The sequence below is a fragment of the Schistocerca nitens genome, chromosome 4, assembly GCF_023898315.1.
Source record: "Schistocerca nitens isolate TAMUIC-IGC-003100 chromosome 4, iqSchNite1.1, whole genome shotgun sequence".
Lineage (NCBI taxonomy): Eukaryota > Metazoa > Arthropoda > Insecta > Orthoptera > Acrididae > Schistocerca > Schistocerca nitens.
In genome coordinates, this window is record NC_064617.1 from 419,812,015 (window position 1) to 419,834,071 (window position 22,057).

The window sequence follows — 22,057 nt, forward strand, 5'->3', positions numbered from 1 at the left end:
TTTGGAAAGCAGTCCTAACAGTGAAGATATCACAATAAGCCCACAGTACATCAAGATGTAGGATGATGAGTTTATATGGAAAGATATACAACATGCAGGTGACATGAACAAAAGGGCTGTGTTGTTGGTAGTGAAAAGCATACTTCATCATTATGTACGATGATGAAACTGCAAAAGTTTAAACAATAAGGAATCTAGTGGACAGTGCAAAGATAAAAACATTGTTTCTAATAATGTAGAAAGTGTGTGGTCAGATAAACTAGAAATATTTTTCCAAATGCAACCTGTGGACAGCAATTGCAAATGAAAGTGCATGTAAACAGCAAGGAAAACACAGTAATATTCTGTTTCTGATCTGTGTGGTGAAGTTTTGTAATTGTGATTTGGTTTTCATATCAGAGGACTGTAAAAAGTAAGTTAAAAGATTTTTTTGGATTAACTCAAACCAGCAATCAACAGATATTACCTCATAAAATTCAACAGTCTATCACTTTAAAACTGTCCTACTAAATAATTCAGATGTAGGTGGGTAAAACAACAACTTTCACTAGGAGTTTAATTTCACTGAACGATACCATCCTTCGTTACAACAGTGGGAAAGCTAATCTTGGACGTAAGTTAATGTTAACTTCACAGCGTAACACACTTTTAATTGAGGTAGTGAAATTGCGCGTTGATGCGGTGACAATTTGCTGGTACAGTGCAACCACATTTTACCCATCTTCTCATTCTCTGGAACACTACAAAAACTTTCCAGGGGTTTTTATAGATGTATTTGTACAATATGAATACAGTATAACACATTTTCTGAAATGTAATTTTCAAACCCAGACATCACTGAAAATTAGCATTACAACATTAGGAGGAGCGAGCTCGCCAGTGATGTTACAGGCATCACATGACTCAAATGGAGCGTTTTAGCGGGCTTTCAAATTAATTGAATTTCATTTTCATAAAAGAACAATGAAATTGAAGAGGAAAAAGGCATGCTAGGAACATAAAATGGCATATTTAATCATTTAAGACAATTTCCGGAAAACAGTTGAATTCCTCCTCCCCCCCCCCCCCCCCCACCTTCCTTGCTCCTCCTCCATCCCCTTCCAGGACAACTGTTTTCTTTTCCTTACATTTGTGGAAAATTTTCATTTTAAAAAAATTTCTGCTGCACATTTGTCTTTCTTCTTCTTCTTCTTCTTCTTCTTCTTCTTCTTCTTCTTCTTCTTCCTCTTGTAAAGGGAACACTAACGCTTGATTTACTCACATGGAACAAATGTGGAAGCGTAACACTTCTGAATTCCTAGAGCTGACACAAGTGATGTCCTATAACAGTATGGTAAAGGATGGAGATAAAAAAGACAGAGTTAAATTGAGTAATATGGTCCATGTGACCTGGAAAGGACATGGCAATAAATTTTAATAATAAAATATCCAGGGGTGGCTCATTCTAAAGGGCCAGCGGGGCCCAGCCCCACCAAAAATTTTGTGATGTATTTTTTTCAGTTCTATATCAAACAGTTCGAGTATGACAACTTTCACGTAGTATGACTGACAGAAACTCTATGTAATCAGGTCCAGTTCTTTCTGTTGTAAGTGCACACAAAGTGTAACATTCTGCAGTGGCGAACCAGTTTTTCTTTCCCCATCCAAAGCCGAGAGCCAGGGGCAACTGGCCCATAGCCCCACACTCCCTCCACACTCCTGGCTCGCAATCACAGTGATGTGACCATTAACTTTCCCTTCTCCACCTTCCTTCTCACCACAGCATAACTGTGGGCCAGCAAGCAAGGATCCCAGTGGACATGCAACCACACGTGTACCCCTCATTCCCCGCACCCAAGCCACGACCGCCCTTACTCCCATCCACACCTCCAGATCTGAAAACTGCAGTCACAGTGACATGACCAAGCTGCTTCCCTTTCTCCACATTGGCCCTCACTCTAGTGCAGCTTAGGGCCAATTCGAGTAGACCTGATGGACAGATCACCTCACCCGTACCCCTCTTTCCCCTGCACTGCCCAGCCGCATTCCCACTCTCCTCCCTTTGGCCACCTGTTCACAAGTCTTCACAATGTTTGGGGCCAGCTACCTCCGGCCTGCAGCCCCTAACTGTAGTTTCTGTCATGTGTCTTACTGCATTCCTTTCCCCATCTACTGTCCTTCATTAAAGGGAAATGTGAAAACAGCGAACGAGGTGACCTCTCATTCATGTCTCATGTTCTCGAGCTGTGTGGTTAAATTCAACTCTTCATACAGTGATTTTAAAATGAATAAAGTAGATTGATTGTTTAAAACACCCTTTCATTTATTCGGTATGGAAGAGAAGCTGGAAATTGAGTGGTAGGCACACATCAACCAAAAATAATAATCATCATCATCTTGTGGTGTTGCAGTTCTTCTTGTTGCATCCGTGATTGCTACGAAAATAGGACGAGGAATTCCCCTTATACAAGACAGCTTTTTTCTGTTTTGTTTCACCTACACATGTTTCAGCACTTTTTGTGCTATCTTCAATGGGTTATTTTTTATTTTCTAACTTACATGATGCAATTGGACATTTATTTTGGTAGCTATTCTGCTACACAGTCTACAACTTCTCATGGTTCTGATATTGTGGTGCTTTCTCATATGTTGTTGGCGAACTGAATAGGCTGATTTTGTGACCTATGCTTGCTCAACACTGCACTTTCTCTGATTTTTCAAAACGTAGGGCAGAGTTTTCGTCACCATTACGTGTGGTATTCATTTGAAATGAATACTCTGCCTATGTTTTGCAGAATCAGAGAAAGTGCAGTGTCAGGCAACCATAGGTCACGAAATCAGCCTACTCACTTCGCCAACAACATACACTCCTGGAAATGGAAAAAAGAACACATTGACACCAGTGTGTCAGACCCACCATACTTGCTCCGGACACTGCGAGAGGGCTGTACAAGCAATGATCACACGCACGCACAGCGGACACACCAGGAACCGCGGTGTTGGCCGTCGAATGGCGCTAGCTGCGCAGCATTTGTGCACCGCCGCCGTCAGTGTCAGCCAGTTTGCCGTGGCATACGGAGCTCCATCGCAGTCTTTAACACCGGTAGCATGCCGCGACAGCGTGGACGTGAACCGTATGTGCAGTTGACGGACTTTGAGCGAGGGCGTATAGTGGGCATGCGGGAGGCCGGGTGGACGTACCGCCGAATTGCTCAACACGTGGGGCGTGAGGTCTCCACAGTACATCGATGTTGTCGCCAGTGGTCGGCGGAAGGTGCACGTGCCCGTCGACCTGGGACCGGACCGCAGCGACGCACGGATGCACGCCAAGACCGTAGGATCCTACGCAGTGCCGTAAGGGACCGCACCGCCACTTCCCAGCAAATTAGGGACACTGTTGCTCCTGGGGTATCGGCGAGGACCATTCGCAACCGTCTCCATGAAGCTGGGCTACGGTCCCGCACACCGTTAGGCAGTCTTCCGCTCACGCCCCAACATCGTGCAGCCCGCCTCCAGTGGTGTCGCGACAGGCGTGAATGGAGGGACGAATGGAGACGTGTCGTCTTCAGCGATGAGAGTCGCTTCTGCCTTGGTGCCAATGATGGTCGTATGCGTGTTTGGCGCCGTGCAGGTGAGCGCCACAATCAGGACTGCATACGACCGAGGCACACAGGGCCAACACCCGGCATCATGGTGTGGGGAGCGATCTCCTACACTGGCCGTACACCACTGGTGATCGTCGAGGGGACACTGAATAGTGCACAGTACATCCAAACCGTCATCGAACCCATCGTTCTACCATTCCTAGACCGGCAAGGGAACTTGCTGTTCCAACAGGACAATGCACGTCCGCATGTATCCCGTGCCACCCAACGTGCTCTAGAAGGTGTAAGTCAACTACCTTGGCCAGCAAGATCTCCGGATCTGTCCCCCATTGAGCATGTTTGGGACTGGATGAAGCGTCGTCTCACGCGGTCTGCACGTCCAGCACGAACGCTGGTCCAACTGAGGCGCCAGGTGGAAATGGCATGGCAAGCCGTTCCACAGGACTACATCCAGCATCTCTACGATCGTCTCCATGGGAGAATAGCAGCCTGCATTGCTGCGAAAGGTGGATATACACTGTACTAGTGCCGACATTGTGCATGCTCTGTTGCCTGTGTCTATGTGCCTGTGGTTCTGTCAGTGTGATCATGTGATGTATCTGACCCCAGGAATGTGTCAATAAAGTTTCCCCTTCCTGGGACAATGAATTCACGGTGTTCTTATTTCAATTTCCAGGAGTGTATGAAAAAGCACCACAATATCAAAAGCACGAGAAGTTGTAGACTGTGTAGCAAAATAGCTACCAAAATAAATGTCCAACAGCAAACAAAAAATAACTCACTGAAGATATCACAAAAAGTGCTGAAACATATATGAGTGAAACAAAACAGAAAAAAGGTATCTTGCATAAGGTGGAATTCCTTGTCCTATCAATGAAAAGATTTCTTGATGTCTCAACTCGATGGAAAGGAGAAGAGAACTTTCTGCAACACATGGTTGTGAAAAAAGTCTTGGTTAACAGTAAGTGAAGAGAAACAAAAATTATTTCATTTCTACTGTGTTATTTGGTGCTGAAGGATTGTGGGAAACAGTCAGTGGTAATGATGTAAAACATTTAAATGAATGACTTAAGGAAGATGAAGAAAGTGCACTACATTTAGAAAATGCTTGTAAATACAAAATGATTGGCAAAATTAACATTGCTGCTCAGTCTGACTTGGTTTATAAAATGTTAATCCAGAAACATAACATATTAGTTATGAAGCATAGACACACATTAAACAGAATAGTAGAGGGCTTAATGTTTTGTGGAATTCGTGAATTGGCACTAAGGGCTCACAATGAAAAATGGAAGTCAGCAAACTATGGCAAATGCCTAGATTTGTCGCCTCGTCTAAGAAATCTTGGAAGTGTGTTAGATGACCACTTAGGCAGTTCTAGTACCTTCTGTGTGTAAATATATGTCACACATGACACACAATGAACTTTTAGACTGTATATATCAAGAGCTGTTTAAAGACATTAATGCTGCCACTTTTGTTTCTGAGCAGGCAGAAGAAACAAGAGACATTAAGTGCAGAAGATAGGTCATCGTTATATTATGGTACATTAAGCAGAAGAAAACTGTTAAAAGATTCCTTTCTTTTGAATACATTAATGACAGGACATCACGTGGGCTTAGTGAGGTTCTAAAAAAGTCTAGAATCTTTCAGTGTTCTAAAAAAATCATCACTCAGGCACACATGGTGCCCTAGTAATGAGTGGCACTTGTGGTGTACAGAATCTGATAATTTCCCATATGTCACGTACATTCATTGTTATATACACCAAATGAATTTGGTATTCAGAATACTTATAGTAAAGATCGAGGAAAAAGATTCTTGGAATGATATTACAATAAGAGAAGCATTTGCTATACAAAATTTACCTCACAATCCATATTTTTTGTTCCTTCTAAATTTTTTCAACGAGATTATGAAACATGTTGGTATTTTGCATAACACAATTCAGATGCACAGTGCAAATGCCATTACTATATTCAAAGCATTATACCACTTTGAGTCAGTAGTTTCTGAAATACAAGAGAATAGTTAAAGGTATCAGGTTTCTGAAGATGAATGTTTTTCTCCTTCAAGAAAATGTTCCAAATATAGCACTGAACTTGATCTGACAACAGATGCCAAAGAAGTGTGTGACACTGTGACCAACCAATTGAAAAGAAGATTCCACAACTCTCATGTATTCATAGCTTCGAAATTATTGGTCCAAAACAGTTTGTTTCTTTCACAGAACATTTCCAAGCCACTTTAGTCAATACTACTTCATTAAATTACAGACCCTTTATTTGCCATGATAAATTGAAAAATGAACTGTCAGTAGTTTATCACAAAGATACGCTTAAAGATATTACGTCAATTTGTGAACTGTTCGCCTTTCTTGTGGAACATTCCTTTGAAGAATCATTTACTGAAGTGCACAAAACACTGCAAATTGCCTAACTGCACCTGTTTCAACAGCAGAAACAGAGAGCAGTTTCTGTACTTAAAAAAAAATAAAACCTCCCTCACAAACAGTATGTATCAGGAATGGCTGAACTTACAGGCTGTTTATTCCATTCATATGGAGGAAATAAGTAAAATTCCAAACTTCAACAACAGAGTAATTGAGTCAAAAGAATAGGCATGCACAACTACTACACAAGTAACCTTACGGAATAGAAACCTCATTAGTTAACGTTTGACTTGGGTAAAATACGTATGGCACCACTCCCACCCAAGGTTTTTCCAAGACTTGGTGCCCTTGATCATAAGGCAAAAGCCTTACCAATATTTGCTCTCCGGAGCATTCTCAATGGGGAAAAATTACTTGCTCCCTCTCACAGTTACACCATTTTTCTTTTTATACCACAATCAGACTACAGAAACACAACTAGAGTAAGTATAAACATCAGTCCAGAAACTTTGCAGTCCACAGCAGAAAGTTTTATGAAAAAAACTTTGAGTGGTTCACAAAAAAAAAAAAATAAAAATAAAAAAAAAATAAATAAATTTACAAATACTGAAAAAGCTGTGTGTGTCGATTTTCATTTAATTCCTCCGACTAATCAAATGTCTATTCCAGCACAATTAAAAATGATCCCCTAGAAAATGTAAGTGTCACAAAAATTTTGGTCCTATGGGTTCAGCAAGACATACACATACAAATAAATTGTCTAGAAAACTATCATCTGTGTGCTATGACCTAAGAACTTTAAAGGCTACCACAAACAAAACAACAGAAATGTAGTATCATGTCCCAAAATCATCCAGAATATTTGTGAAGTGTACAAAAATCACAGTTCAAATAAACACTTACCAGCCTGGTTCAAGATCTAACATTCCAGACGACAGCCTCCTGCGTACAGCATTAGGCCAACCACCTGTATTTGAGTCTTGGTGGTTAACAAGCCACCGGGCAGCATCATAAAACTGAGCAATGTGTTGACTGGATGAGAGAGTTATATTATCCACACACCCAGTTCCATGAAATGTCAAAGCTACAACCTACAACAAAACAAACACGAAACTACTACTACAACTTGCACACTTCAGTAGCATGACATTACCACTTCCTTTGTGTTATTAACCACCAACAAAACAGGAATCTATGAATTTGATATAAAAGAAACAAGAGTGCTCATTGTTAAGGAACAATCTGTCATAGCCTGCACATGTGAAACTGTTTTTTGACTTTGGAATCAAAAACAATCAATTCAAAAAAAGTGGACAAGTTGTTTACTACAGACCAGTCCGTGAGATGTAAAATAAAATCTATGTATAAAGCCACAAATTTATGTAATTACTGAACACGTTTATCATTAGTGGTAGTTACCTTCAAACTAAACTCCTTTGGGTCTATAGATCTGCCTTAATTCCCTCCAATGCTCAAAACATTTCTGCATCTACAAGGTGTACAATTTTGCTTTGGCCATTTTCCCCCAACATTTGAGGCTTTAATGAAACAAATTGGTTACACATGAATCATTCAAAGTTTTTTTCCATTGCTGGCCACTACTTTCTCCCACCTTTTGGGCTGTGTACGAATCCTGTGTCGAAAACATTTTTCATCTTTTGAAGCGATCCACGAATCGATCCAATTTGTGAAATCTTCATGAGATTGAAAGTGTTGGTCAGCCAGGCCATGCACAACTATTCACAAACACACAAACGCCGTTCAACATCTCTTGGTTTCAGCTCACACAAGACCTAAGTTCCTTCTTTCTGAATCATGCCCATAGCCTTGAGATGTTTTGAAATGGCTTGCTGTGTCACTCCCACTAGTCGTGCCAATTCTTCTTGAGTTTGACGCGAGTCTTTACTCAACAACGTCTCCAATCCTGCATCTTCGAAAGCACTCTCTCTTCCACCACTATACCGGTCTATGGCGTTAAAATCACCGTTACTGAAGTGTTGAAACCACTCACAGCTCGTTCTTTCACTAATAGCATCCTTACCATACGTACTTGAGAGCATTTGATGAGACTCAGCAGCTGTTTTCTTCATATTGAAACAAAACAGTAACACGTCCCGCAAATGATGAGAATTAGGCTCATGAACTGACATTTTCAATCGAGAACAACTTTATGATGCATACACAAATTTATTAATGTTTGAATGAGGTTATGTTGACCGAGGTCCAAGCTAACTGTCCGACGTCTGCGATCTGTTTCTTTTGACTGCTACTTACCGTTGTCACCACCTATCGGCAAACGGCGGAAGCAAAGTTGTACACCTTGTAGCATTCTACAGCAAAGAGCCAAAGAAACTGGTACACCCAACTAATATCATATGTCTGAAGTACTGCTGGAGGGAATTCACACCATGACTCCTGCAAGGCTGTCCATAAATCTGTAAGAGTATGAGGGGATGGAGATCTATTCTGAACAGTACGTTGCAAGGCGATATGCTCAATAATGTTCATGTCTGGGGAGTTTCGCAACCAGTGGAAGTGTTTAAGCTCAGAAAAGTGTTCCTGGGGCCACTCTGTAGCAAATCTGAACATTTGCAGTGTCGCATTGTACTGCTGGAATTGCCCCAGTCTGTTGGAATGCACAATGGACATGAACGGATCAGGTGATCAGACAGAATGCTTACGTATGTGTCACCTGTGAGAGTCGTACTAGACATACCAGGGGTCCCATATCACTCCAAACTGCATGCCCCCCACACCATTATAGAGCCTCCACCAGCTTGGAAAGTCCCCCGCTGACATGCAGGGTCATGGATTCATGCGGTGGTTGTCTCCATACCTGTACACATCCATCCACTCAATACAATTTGAAACAAGACTCGTCTGACCAGGCAACATGTTTCCAGTCATCAACAGTCCAATGTCGATGTAGATGGGCCCAGGCGAGGTGTAAAGCTTTGGGTCATGCAGTCATCAAAGATACACGACCGGGCCTTCAGCTCTGAAAGCCCAAAAGCCCAACATTTGATGTTTTATTGGATTCCTGATATTCACAGTACACTCGTGAAATGGCCGTACGGGAAAATCCCCACTTCATCACTGCTCTGTCGCATCGCTCGTGCGCCAACTATAATATCACGTTCAAACTCACTTAAATGTTGATAACTTGCCATCGTAGCAGCAGTAACCGATCAACAACTGCACCAGACACTTGTCTTATATAGGTGTTGCCAACCACAGTGCTGTATTGTGCCTGTTTACGTATCATTGTATTTGAATATGCATGCATATACCAATTTCTTTGGCACTTCAGTGTAAAAGGTTGTGCAAGAGCTCTGCCTTTTTACCTTCCAGCAGAGAGCAAGAAAACCGTGCAATAAACTCTTTGTCCACTGAAAACGGAGCTGATCCATTCTAAACAAACTTGTCACAGCCAAAGCACACAGTCCAAAAAGTCCAAGTCAGAAAGTAACTGCATGCCTATAAACTTCGGCAAATAGTTCCTTAGTAAGCATTTTACTGAGTGGAGGTCATCATCATCATCATCATCATCATCGTCATCATCTATGCAATGCTGCTAAAAATAGTATGTGAAACAATTTCATAGCTTTGGCTATTCCACGTATTCAGTTAAGTTCTTTTGTTTGCTTTCTGAACTACAACTGAACCAATCAGTTTCACAATTCCCATCTTCCAAACTCAGAATACACTGCAAGGTGAGTAGCAGTTACAGCTAGAATGTGCAACTTGTCACCAATAGTGCTGTATAAAAAGTATTTGAAAAGGCTTCAGAAAAATATATTTATTTGAAATATTGCTACTATCCCTTAAAATTCTTCGAAGTACAGCCCTTGAGCATCAACTAACTTTTGCCAGCAGCTTTTCCATGACTCTAAAGATACCTAGTAGGCAGAGTCTGGAAGATTCGGGTATGCATGCAAGCTTCTTTGATGGCACTTATGGTCCCAATGTGGTGTCCTCTAAGGGAGGACTTTACTTTTGGGAATAGTAAACAGTCTGCTGGTGATCAGTTGGGACTATAAAGGGATTGGAGAATCATCACAATGTCACTATTGTCAGGTAGTCTCTGACCTTGAAGTAGGTGTGATTGGGTGCATTGTCATGATGCAAATTCCAATACAGGGTGATAACTAGCCTCACCTGGTTGACCTTCCTCTTCAGTCTTCTTAGTATTTCAAAGCAAAAAGCACCATTCACTGTCTACCCCCCAGGTACAAATTTGTAGTGGACAACTCTCTAGGCACTGAAGAAAATTATTAGCTTGTCTTTCACTCTGGATTTGCTCATTCAATCATTTTTTGACAAGGTGATGCTACAGTGTCACTTGGAACCTTGCTGCTTTATTTCCAGGTCATAATCTAATTCCCACATTTCATCTTCCATGATTATGTTATCCACAAAGCCAAGGTCTTCTACAAAGCACTGCAGAAGGTCTTCACAGGCAGACACTTGCCTCTGCTTTTGGTCATTCTTCAAGATCTTTGGGATGAGTTTAGAGCAGATCTCTTGCATCGCCAAATTTTCAGTCATATTGCCAAATTTTCAGTCATAATGATATGCACTGTTATCATTGCAACTGCATCTGTGACTACACATATATTTAACTGACAGTCTCAATTTAGCACTTTATGCATATGCTGCATGTTGTCATTGGTTCTTGACGTCAGTGCCATCTAATGTGGAGCTCGTCCTCCAACTCTGTGGGCCATCTTTGAAGAGCTTGTGCCATTGGAAAACTGCAGTTTGTGACATGTTTTTATCCTTGAACACTTTGTGAATCATGGCCAATGTGTCCTTACTACACAAAATTTTATGGTGTACCTCTGTTCACTCATTCACTGCATTTTGCACCTGCAATGAGTCATTGAACAGGGCACAACTAAAAACACAATCTCACTTGAACAAATGCTTGCAGGCGACTGGCACTGGGCAAGTGTTGATGGTCACACCCCCCCACCACCCACCACTGAGCAAGTGCAGTGCGAGTGCACTGTTACAAAAGGTCACATCAGGAGAAAGTTGTTCCCGATACTTTTTATACAGACTGTGTCAATGGACCCATAAAACAAAAAAATCTCTGAAAAGAAATTTACCTGTACCGCTTACAACAAAGTTTTTTCCCCCCTTGGAAACATCCACTTATTGTTAGTAATGGGACTGAGCAGACTGAACATGACGAGGATGCAGGAGGGGAGACAGCGACACATAAAACCAATCTTGAGGTCACATTACATACTGGTTTTACAGAACAAAAAATATGGGTTTTGCGGCTTGGTGTCATGCTGCTTCCTCTCACAGCCTGAGAATACTGATTTTGATAACAACAATATCTTCACCTACTTCCTGCAGACTAAAACTTGACTTCAAAGCAGGTAACGATTTTTGCTTGCTTTTCAGTTACAGCGTACTAACTTATATAACTGCTATTCAGTCAGTCATTCGTGTAAACTAACTGTGCTGAATGTGTACATAGCAGGCTATATGTATCTAATCACCACACATCTAGTTGTCAGGCTATGCTCCTCACTGCTACTTTGGGCCAGACTATTGACAGCTTTTGTGACTTCATAAGTTCTCCTCTGACTGCAAGTTTATAATTGTCATAATCTATATCAATGTACCAATGTGAAATAATGTTGCAAATACAATGTCCAATAAAAAGTGAAGCATTCAGAACACATAGTCAGATGTTAATGCAAATTTGTAAATGCACACACCATCAATAAGTATGTAAATGATTATCACTGCAACTCTCTGTGACAAGTAGAATGGCCACTGAGTGCTTTAGTTCTCTTAACATTTAGTTTTGTTAATATGCCTTGTGGAGTATATAAAAGACATAAGCCATGTCAGATTTTCAGTGGTCACTGTGGAAGACATGGGAGACACCAAGTACTCGAGGAGCCTCACTGTGAATCTCTATTTGACCGGCTGGTGGAACTGTGATATCTCAATTTGTAAGGCATTCATTCATATGTCACAGTGGCCCAATGTTGGACTGCATGAAAACTTGAGGGCAGACATACTCGTCAACAATATTCTCTTCGACCAAGTGTGATGACCGTGAGGGAGGATAACTGAACTGAGCACCAAGGACATTGTAGTCTTCACGTTTGTCACATCTACATCTGCCATCTGAGAACAAGTAATAGATTCCCTATAACATTCAGTGTCACCCCATATCACTGGGCTGAGACTAGCAGCACCTGGGCTACCAAATATTGTTCAATGCGTAGGATGCCTTCAACATCACTACACAAACAGCTGAGTACTTTGGAGTGGTAACCACACCAGGAAGCATGGACTGCTGGCAAATGGCATCACATTGCGTTTAGTGATGAATCACAGTTCTGCACTAACCCGGATGACCATTGTCGGCGAGTATGGTGGCAACATCGGGAGAGGTCACATGCTTTCCATGGTTTGGAGAAACACAGTGATGTTATATTTGGTGTCATGGTGTGGGGAATCATCGGGTATGCCTTCAGGTCACAGTTGGTAGTGATTGGGGGAGCTCTGATGGGAAAATGGTGCATCATGGACATCCTGTGTCATCACAGTTGCGTCTTATGGGGCACTACTGAGGTGCTATTTTTCAACAGGACAATGCTCTTGCACACACGACACATGTCTCTGTGAACTATCTATCTGATGTAGATGTACTCCCATGGGATCTTTACCCAATAGGACAAGAGAAGGATCAGTTAAAACAGCTGTGTCAGTTATAACAGTTGTGCACCAACCTGCCTCACAGGAGAATACAACAGTTTTAGGCACCCATCCCAACCAAATCAATGCACACATCCAGGCTACAGGAGAAGCAATGCCATACTGAGAAGTGGGTTCATACTGCCAAGTTCTTTGTAAGTTTGACCCAATTCTGTAATCACTGGCATAACATCACATACCCTCTAAATCCCTTAAGTTTAATTTCAATTTCTTCTCCCCTTCTGGGTGCTCCACATTTTGTCAGGAAGTATAACAGCAATACACATCGCATATCACAATTTAAAGCAATGCACAGGATGTTACAAAAATGAAAGGTTTGTTACAAAACAATCTCTCTCTCTCTCTCTCTCTCTCTCTCTCTCTCTCTCTCTCTCATACACACACACACACACACACACACACACACACACACACACGCTCAAACCAAAAAACAGCGAGAACAGTTTTCTGACTGGTCTGATGCAGGCCAGACAATTTTCTTTCCTGTTCCAGTCATTTCATCTCACAATAGCACACCAAATCTGAAATGTACTCAATTATTCATCACACATAGCACATATTTTCTAATCATTTGCCTTTCCACGAAATTTGTTGTGTCTACAGCTCCTAGTATTATGGAAGCTATTCCTTCACGTCTCAGAATATAGTCTACTATCCTGTTCCTTCTTTTAGACAGCGTTTTCTACAAATTCCTTTCCCTGCTAATTCTGGGAACTTTGTTGTTCCCTACTTTATGAGTCAACTTAATTTTCAAAATCCTTCCACAACAGAACACCTCAAATACCTTGACTGTCTACTTTTCGGGTTTTCCAACAATCCTTGACTCACTTCCAAACAATGTTGTGCTCTATACAAAATGATCACAAAAAATCTTTCTTACATGCTTCATTCTAGCAGAGTTCTCCGGCACAAAATCCTCTCTTTGCCTGCACTTGTCTGCTTCTTATGTCCTCCTGCCTTCATCCATCACACATTGCATTATTTCCAAGGTACGAGAATTCCTTCACTGTTTATTATCTGGCTGCAATTTTGATGTTAAGTTTGTTGCTAACCCCACTGCTGCTGCTTCTTAACACTTTTTTCTTTATTCAGTTTCTTTTCATTTCATATCTTCTGCTAACAAGACTGTTAATTTCATTCAACAGATGCTGTAATTCTTCTTGTACAGTTAAAAGCTAACTTCACATTATTTGTGTGCTAATTCATCCTTTTACTGATTTTTAAGATCCTTTTGTGACCAGCAGTTAACTGTTTGTGGTGTATTACCTACATCACATATCTATTAGAGCCGTAACTCGATCTGCTGGCTGCCATATTCTGAAAAGCTGAGAATTGAAACAACTCCAGTAATGAACAGTAAAAATTTAATGCTCAAATCAAAAATTGGTGCAACCTCACAACCCTTTCACTAATGCACTATGCAATGAACACCTATACTAAGCATATTACTACCCATGCAAAATATGTATTCTACATCACGTTTTTCTGAAACATTTCAGGTCTAACAAGGGCACCTTATAGTCTGACCCCTTCCATTTTCTTCGTACTCACTTATTTTTAATTATTAATGGCACAAAAAATTTGTATATTTATTGTGAATTAAAATTTGATACGAAAATGCTATCCAGCAAATAGCAAATAAAATACTTCTCTTTTTGTATCAAAAAAATATAATTCAGTATTTGTTTGTTAATATTTCCACTCAATGATAAATAAATAACTTAAATAAAGGAAACAAAAGTTTCTGCTAATAAGAATCACACCAGTGACTTCATGATTGTACATCATGCACTCAGCTATTGGTTATGTTAATGGACATGAGATGTTTTATACTTAACAGCAATCAGAAATATTCTCATCTTCAAACACAATTTTTTCATAAAGTTTTGAGAATTTCAGTGTACTCCTTTAGTAAAGTTATGTAAGTATGAAGAAAATGAAATATTGCAACCCCGTAATGTTTTCTTGTAAGTTATACCTTATTAGGTCTATGTACTGAACAATCTAATATCTATGACAATATGTCTTTTTTGGTCAAAACTAAGCTTCGATGCACAAATACTGAAGCGTATGTAGGTAATGGGGCATCGGCAACGACCTTAAAGAAATTATTTTATTCTCATATTAATCCCATTCCCAAATGCAATGCACCGATTCAGATATTGAAAATGTAAAAAATAGCTACTAAGTTAACCAGTGTTATGAAAGGAAATGAATTGAGTCAAAGCTAGTAGTATCAAATTAGCAGTGCACAGTAAGAGTACAGGACAAAATAAGCAATTGCCCTGAAATTGATGTGGATGGAGCTTGTAATGAGACTCTTAGTCAATTAACATGTCTTTTTAATTGAAGGTGCAGCCAGACAAAATAAGAGAAGAACAACATATAACGAAAAGATGATAAGGTGACCCAACTACATAGGCAGAAATTACACTGTCAACAAAGGCAAAGGATTGTGATTAGTGACAGCAGTTGGGAAAGTTACCTAATACTAGTTGTTTGACGGTCAGCAACAAAAACAACAAAGGACAGGACGGACGAACTACATATTTTAAATAAACTTTTCTTTTATTCAATTAGAAGCTAAATGAAGGTTTAATAAACATCTACTTATAAAATTTATGTACACCATCACGTAAGTCACACAGCGAATTTCTAATTATTTGTTTAACATGATGTTAGTGACACACTGTAAATTTCATATAAAATAAATTATTTAGTTGTGCATTTCAAAACACTTTGGTGTAACAACAGATATTTTTTAAAGAGTTTTTATTTTATTTCAAGGAGTAAGAACAAAAAAAGATGTGGGTTTAGCATCCCAGTGACAAGAACTAAGAGAGAAGGTACTTAAGTCACGTCAACTTCAAAGCAACCATCCTGGAATTCACTTTAATCAATTTAAGAAAACCACAGCAGACCTTATACAAGATGGCTGTATGGCAATTTGAAAGCCACTCTCTCTAGAGCAAGTCGAGTGCCTTACGTAGGATATGGATGATGCTTTTGCTCTAACATCATCACCATCCTTAACTTAGTAGATAATGTATGAAAAGCAATGTAGGATTTGTTTAGGCCAAATCAGCACTTCAAAGTTGCCACAATGGTCTGTAAAGGTGTAAAATTCAAACTAGCTATCCTACAGTGTAGCTTACAGGTCAGTGTCTGGCATTATAACATCCATACTTCTCATACTGGTGTCCAGGGTCCATTCTGGTGATGATCTTTTTCACATTGTCTTGCAAGTCATCATGTTGAAAAAGGCACAAAGTACCAATTGTAGCAAAGCCTCTCACAAATGATGAGAGGAAATACTATAAAACCTCTAGTACTTTGCTTCACTATGTTATATGTTACTGTAATGACAGCAATGATGTATCTCAAAGCTTCAATGGCCATTTACATCAAAAGCATATCTGACCGAATCTTATTAAAAACTTCCATAAAGTAACTTGTTGGCGTGTAGTACGCAGTTGTCATCTTGTGAATGATGTCATATGGTGAACTTACTTCTGATATCTTCACTGGAACCCTTTTCCATGATCCAAGATCACTACACGTGGTACAATATTCTTTAACAATAAACCTAGCAAATTCAAAGATTCAGCCTTGGTGACAGTGCAAGAAGTAAGACAGTAAGTGCACATCACTATCTGTTTCTTGCTGTGTCTCAACTTTGGAAATCTCTCCGAGAAGTAAATTCCAAGTCAGTGAAAAACAGCAACTGCAGGAAGAACTGGAACCAGATGTTCTGGGGATAAATGAAGCACACTCTTCTGTCACACCACTGGCATTCCCTAAAGCTGTTTAAATAATGTCTGACAAATTAGTACAGAATGGCCACTGGTATCTGATTCTGATATAATCATGCATCTACCACATCCCAGCCACCTGATGTCAGAATGACGTAGGAATACTTCAGTATGACATGGGATGGCATGCAACCATTTCTGTGCCATTTAGTTGTATTTATTTTTAAACAGGATTCCATTGATTAATTTTAATTCTCTTTTGACAGTTTCTTCCACTTCAATAATACAGGATTTTTCCTTTGTTTGGCAGCAGTGTTTGTCAGAGCAGTGATGACTCAGATATCACCAGTGTTGTAATGTTACTCTAATGGGTTGTGCAAAAGTAGTCAGCATTTTTGCATCTATATCCATTTTTGTATATTATTCATACATCTTATTTCTGAAGTGTTAGTAACTATTTTATCAATCATCCTCATGTATCCTTCAGGCTTCTAAACCAGCATAAAGAATGGTCATTAGTCACAACTCTGAATGAGCTGCCATATAAAAAGGATCAAAATTTACTGGTTGTCCAAATAACTGCATGACATGCTTCCTCAGTTGTAGAGTAATTTTCCTTGGACTTGAGAGAGCATTCTCTAGGTGCATGCAATCGCTCTTTCAGTGCCATTCTGGATTTGCACTAGCATCAGCGTGTTATTCTGCCTGAGCAGTCTCACCAAAAAGCATCATGACTGGTGAATATGGTGGTGTTATGTTAGGAGTACAGGAAGCTGTATCTTGAATCTCAATACATGAAAATTTGGCATCCCCATTTAACAGTTCTTGTACTGGCTATGACCTGCAATTTAAATACTTTATGTGGCAGCACATTGTAAGGAAGGTTCTCACATCACGAATGGGCCAAGGAATTGGAAAATCCATCATGTAGCTTACTTTTATGGACCAGGGCAGATGGTGTGTTAACTAAGTGCTCCAAGATTTTTATTCCATGTATGATTAGGATGTTTTTTGCATTCAAGCGAAGACCTGTGTCATGGACACACTTCAGCATGGTTGTCAAGCAGCTACATGCTCTTCAAATGTCTTTGAGAAAAGAACAATGTTATCACACAGGAAAGATACTTCATCCTTTTAAGATGTTGTCCATATATGTTCAAAGGTGGTAGGAGCATACATCCATTAGCATAACTTTGAACTCAAAGAAGCCACAAGATTTTATTAAAACAGTCTTTTCTTGGTCAGCTTCATCAATTTCAGTCAGTCAGTAGCCAGTCTGCTTAATCCTATGGAGAAATACTTCATTCCCTTCAGACAGTCTCCAATTCTTACCAGTGGTTACGCTCCCTTTCTGATTCTGCTCAGCCACTACAATCCATTCACCGTAAGAATAAACCTGATGTAAACACTGCATTATGTATTCTTGTGCATTTGCTGGAACCTCATTGGTTTTCTGTTTCATGTGGGACTGCAGCAAAGCTGTCTTGAGTACTGTCAAGTACGATAATAAGGGTACATTTTGTGCTCTGCTTTACTCGCACATTGACTTAGCTATAATACGGGACAACAGCTTTACCGGCACATTTAACTTAGACAGCACTGGCCGTTCAGCTGGTATGGCTAGCCTGCAGCGATGTGGCCAGCCGCAGTTCACACGTAAAAAGAGATGAGCAGAGGAGCAATACAGCTTCGATGTCATTTAATTCTTAAGCAGAATGAAATAATACACTGCAAATCGCCCACAATACGCTCCTTAGACGACTACACGAAAATAGCAACACATTATCATTTTTAGTTAATGTACTACTGAAATTAAGCCAGGAATTCTCATCATTCTTGTTTTAACCACAGGGTAATTTTTCTGCATAAGCTGTGGGTAACATAAGAAAGTACTGAAGGATTTACCGTCAGTTGTCTGGTTTTTTTACATTACATTACATTTATCGTTTTCCATGGATCTGATGTCCTTATACAGATTGTTAATAGGAACAACAAGGGACCTAAAATAGAGCCCTGGGGCATCCCTTGTCTGATGGTTTCATATTTTGAATGACTATTGTTATGTGATAAGCCTGATACAGACACACACTGTTTTCTATTAAAAAGGTAGGATGAGAACCATGAGCCTGCTACTGCTGTTATCCCATAATATTTTAACTTTTGTATAAGGATGTCATGCTGAATACAATCAAAAGCCTTAGCCAGATCACAGAATATTCAAAGTGGTAATATATTTTGATTTATTGATTCTAATATACCATCTGTAAAAGTGAATATAGCTTGATCAGTTGACAATCCTTCCCGAAGTCGAAACTGACTGCGAATGAGAATATGTTTCTGTACTAAGTGTTCATAAAGTCTATTGTACATAACCCTTTCAAACACTTTTGAAAATATTGCCAATAATGAAATGTGACAGAAGCTTTCCACTGATGATTGTCTCCTTTTTTGTGTAATGGTTTGACAATAGCATATTTAAGCCTATCTGGAAAAGTACCACTGTGGAAGTATTCATTACACAAGTAACTCAGTATGTCACAAAGTTCTGAGGAGCAACATTTAATTATGGTAGTGCTGATTTCATTGTAACCACTGGTACATTTGTTTTTAAGAGAGCTAATAATATTAGAAATCTCTTTCGGTTAGGTAGGATACAGTTGAATTTTGTCAAACTTCTGTGGAAACGCATTTTTAAATATTTTAAGGTGTCTTCTGAGGAACTATGCAAATCTAAGTTGTCTGCTACTGAAAGGAAAACGTTGAAAGTGGCTGCAATTTTGAAGGTATCTCTAATCAACTCACTATTTACATTTAACATAATTTCCTCATTTGCCTGATTAGTTTTTTCTCTTTCACTTTTTACTATGTTCCATACAGTTTTTATCTTGTTATTAGAGGCATTTATTTTTTCTCGAAAATAAACACATTTTGAGGTTCTGATTACTTTGTTCAGAATTTTACAATATAATTTGTAATGCGATTCAGCTCTGTAGTCATTGTTTTCCCTTGACATTAAGTAAAAGTCTTATTTTTGTTTTGCAGGATACTTTTATTCTATTTGTAATCCAAGGTTTTGAAAATTTTAATCTATTTGCTTTGATTACTTTCTTAGGGCAGCAGTTTTCAATGTGACCTATGACCGTATTAGAGAAACGGTTATATTTTTCATTTATCCCGAGTGAATTGTATACATCTTTCCGGTCTGTATTCCTCAAACAGTTTTTTATACCTTCAATTTCTGTTTCATATATTATTCATAGTTTCCCACTTCCTGTTATTAGTTGAATCAAACCCCACTATATTAAATGTAAGCAACTGGGCATCATGATCTGAAACGCCATTAAATATTGGATTTATATTATGATTTTCTAGTGTGGTAGTATCTTTGAAAATGTTATCAATAGCAGTGCTGCTGGTACCCATACCCTGGTTGGGAACTGTACAAAGGGAATGAGATTATAAGAAGTGGTAAGAGACTATAGTATGGATCTTGAGTAGCTATCCTCCAGAAAATTTAAATTAAAATCTCCACTTAGTACGAGTGCATTATTTTTAGAAGTTAATAAATTTAATACTGCATCAAGCTGTTTAGTGAATAGCTGGAAATTACCAATTGGAGCCATGTATATTGTGACTATGATTATTTTTCTTTTGTGTGTTTCTACTTGTGTGGGACATGCTTCAAAAATGCTGATCACTACAATATTTAAGAATGTCAATGTTGTTATAATTGTGACCCTTTCTAATGTAAGTGGCAACTCTTCCTTTCTCCATCTCTCTTCTACAATACTTTGAAGCTAAGGTATACCCTTCCATATTAAGCATTTCAATTTCTCTAGCTAAATGATGGTAATCTCTTAGCTCCTTCCTTATCCAAAACAAAGAAATACATTTCAGTTCTGGAAGTGTCATTTGCTACGTTGTTAACGAGCCTATCAACAACAGAATCCACTAAGCCAACCAGGCACAGCATTTTCTCTTCTTTTATGACGAGCTGTTCTATATCCTGCCAGTGAGCGGCAGTGACGTGTGAAAAAAACTGTGTGTGTTAGTCCCAGTATGTCTTGCAGCTTAACAGTCTTGTTACTTCCTGGGCCAGTTCCAGGTCAGTTCTGTTGCGTTCATATTGTAATGGTGCAGTAGCAACTGTAAAACTGCAGCGTTTATACGATGTATTCGATGCTGTGAAAATGATTGTTTTTCATGTTTCTAAGATACGTATCTACCTCTGCGGTATAAAACGATAGGCATAGTCCAAATAAAGAGGATTCGGTTTTTTTCAATTTTGCTTTAAAAAATTAAACTTATGTTTTCTTAATTTCAACAACTTTTACGAACAGTCTTTCATAAAACATCGATAATTAAGAATCTGTATTGGAAACGGAAACAGGAATTTCACGTCCAATATGTAATTAGAAACAAGAAGTCTTGCATTATTCATAAAAAAATGATGAGTTTTATAATTACAAGATGTAGGGTATTTGAAATTGGATAAGGGAAAAAAAATGATACTGTGGAGGTTTGAACGACAGCATGAACAACTGCATTTGGTTCATATTTCATTATGCTACCGACTGCGCTACAGTTTCAACATGAGTCTGTTTATCAACTGCAATACATACACCACTGAGAAAACTTCAAAGCCAATTAACTTCGTTAATTGATGAAAAACCTTAAGAATGGCCTATTTCTCAGCACTTTTTAACTGTGTTACACATGCATGTTTCACTACGGAAAAGAAAGCAGCCTCAGTCATTTTCATACTGCACATTATCAGCGCGACAACCAGAGCACAACGCTGCAGAGGCTGTGACTGTACACAATTTTTGAAATAAAAACTCTGTACCTAAAGCATGATTAAGAAAAACATTGATAGCTGTTAGTACATTTGAATATCTGTAAGTTTCATTTAATGTAACTTAGTAATAAGATATCTAATATATAAGTAGGATCTACTTCCAAGAGTGTAACACCACCAGTATATGTGTGCTACGGCTTCTGACAAATCATCCCATTTGTTTACATCAGGTTTATTCTTATGCTGAACGGATTATAGTAATTGATGCAGAAATGCCATTTTCCACCTTTCTTCTTCACAAAGATCACGGGATAGAAAAATAATTTTTTAATAGTTTGACGATTTCACCTCACAGCATATCTTTCACTTCCTCCTGAATTATTCATCGTTCAGCTCCAAACACTCTATATATGAGCACTGACATATGAGAGATGATACCCAGCACTGATTTAGTGTACCACACTGGGTCATCTCATTTGCCTTGCCTCATTTCCGGACTTGAATGTAACTGAAAATTGTTTTAGAACAGTTGACATTCAACAACATCATTCTTTAAGTGAGCCCACACATATTGGCAGCTGGACAGTAGATTCCTCCAGTGAGCATTTCGTAATCGCAGCATAACATGATTCTGCATCAATGGCACTAACCTGACCATTCATGGACTGGTTTGACTGTCCCTGTGTAAATAAAATTAGGAGCAGGTTGGGCTGTTGGTGGAAATTTGTGATGCAGAACTAACCATGTCCACTTGAAATGGTTATCACGGTTGCTGTTATGTAGG

The 22,057-nt window shown here is 39.2% G+C and overlaps 1 protein-coding gene across 1 annotated transcript in view; it reads right to left on the minus strand.

Annotated features, from left to right (window-relative positions):
- LOC126253230 (D-glucuronyl C5-epimerase B) overlaps positions 1–22,057 on the minus strand; it is a 122,011-nt gene that overhangs the window by 27,072 nt on the left and 72,882 nt on the right. The window contains exon 8 of the mRNA XM_049954418.1: positions 6,880–7,067. Within this exon, the coding sequence (XP_049810375.1) occupies positions 6,880–7,067 (188 nt within the window). The remainder of the gene's footprint in view (positions 1–6,879; positions 7,068–22,057) is intronic.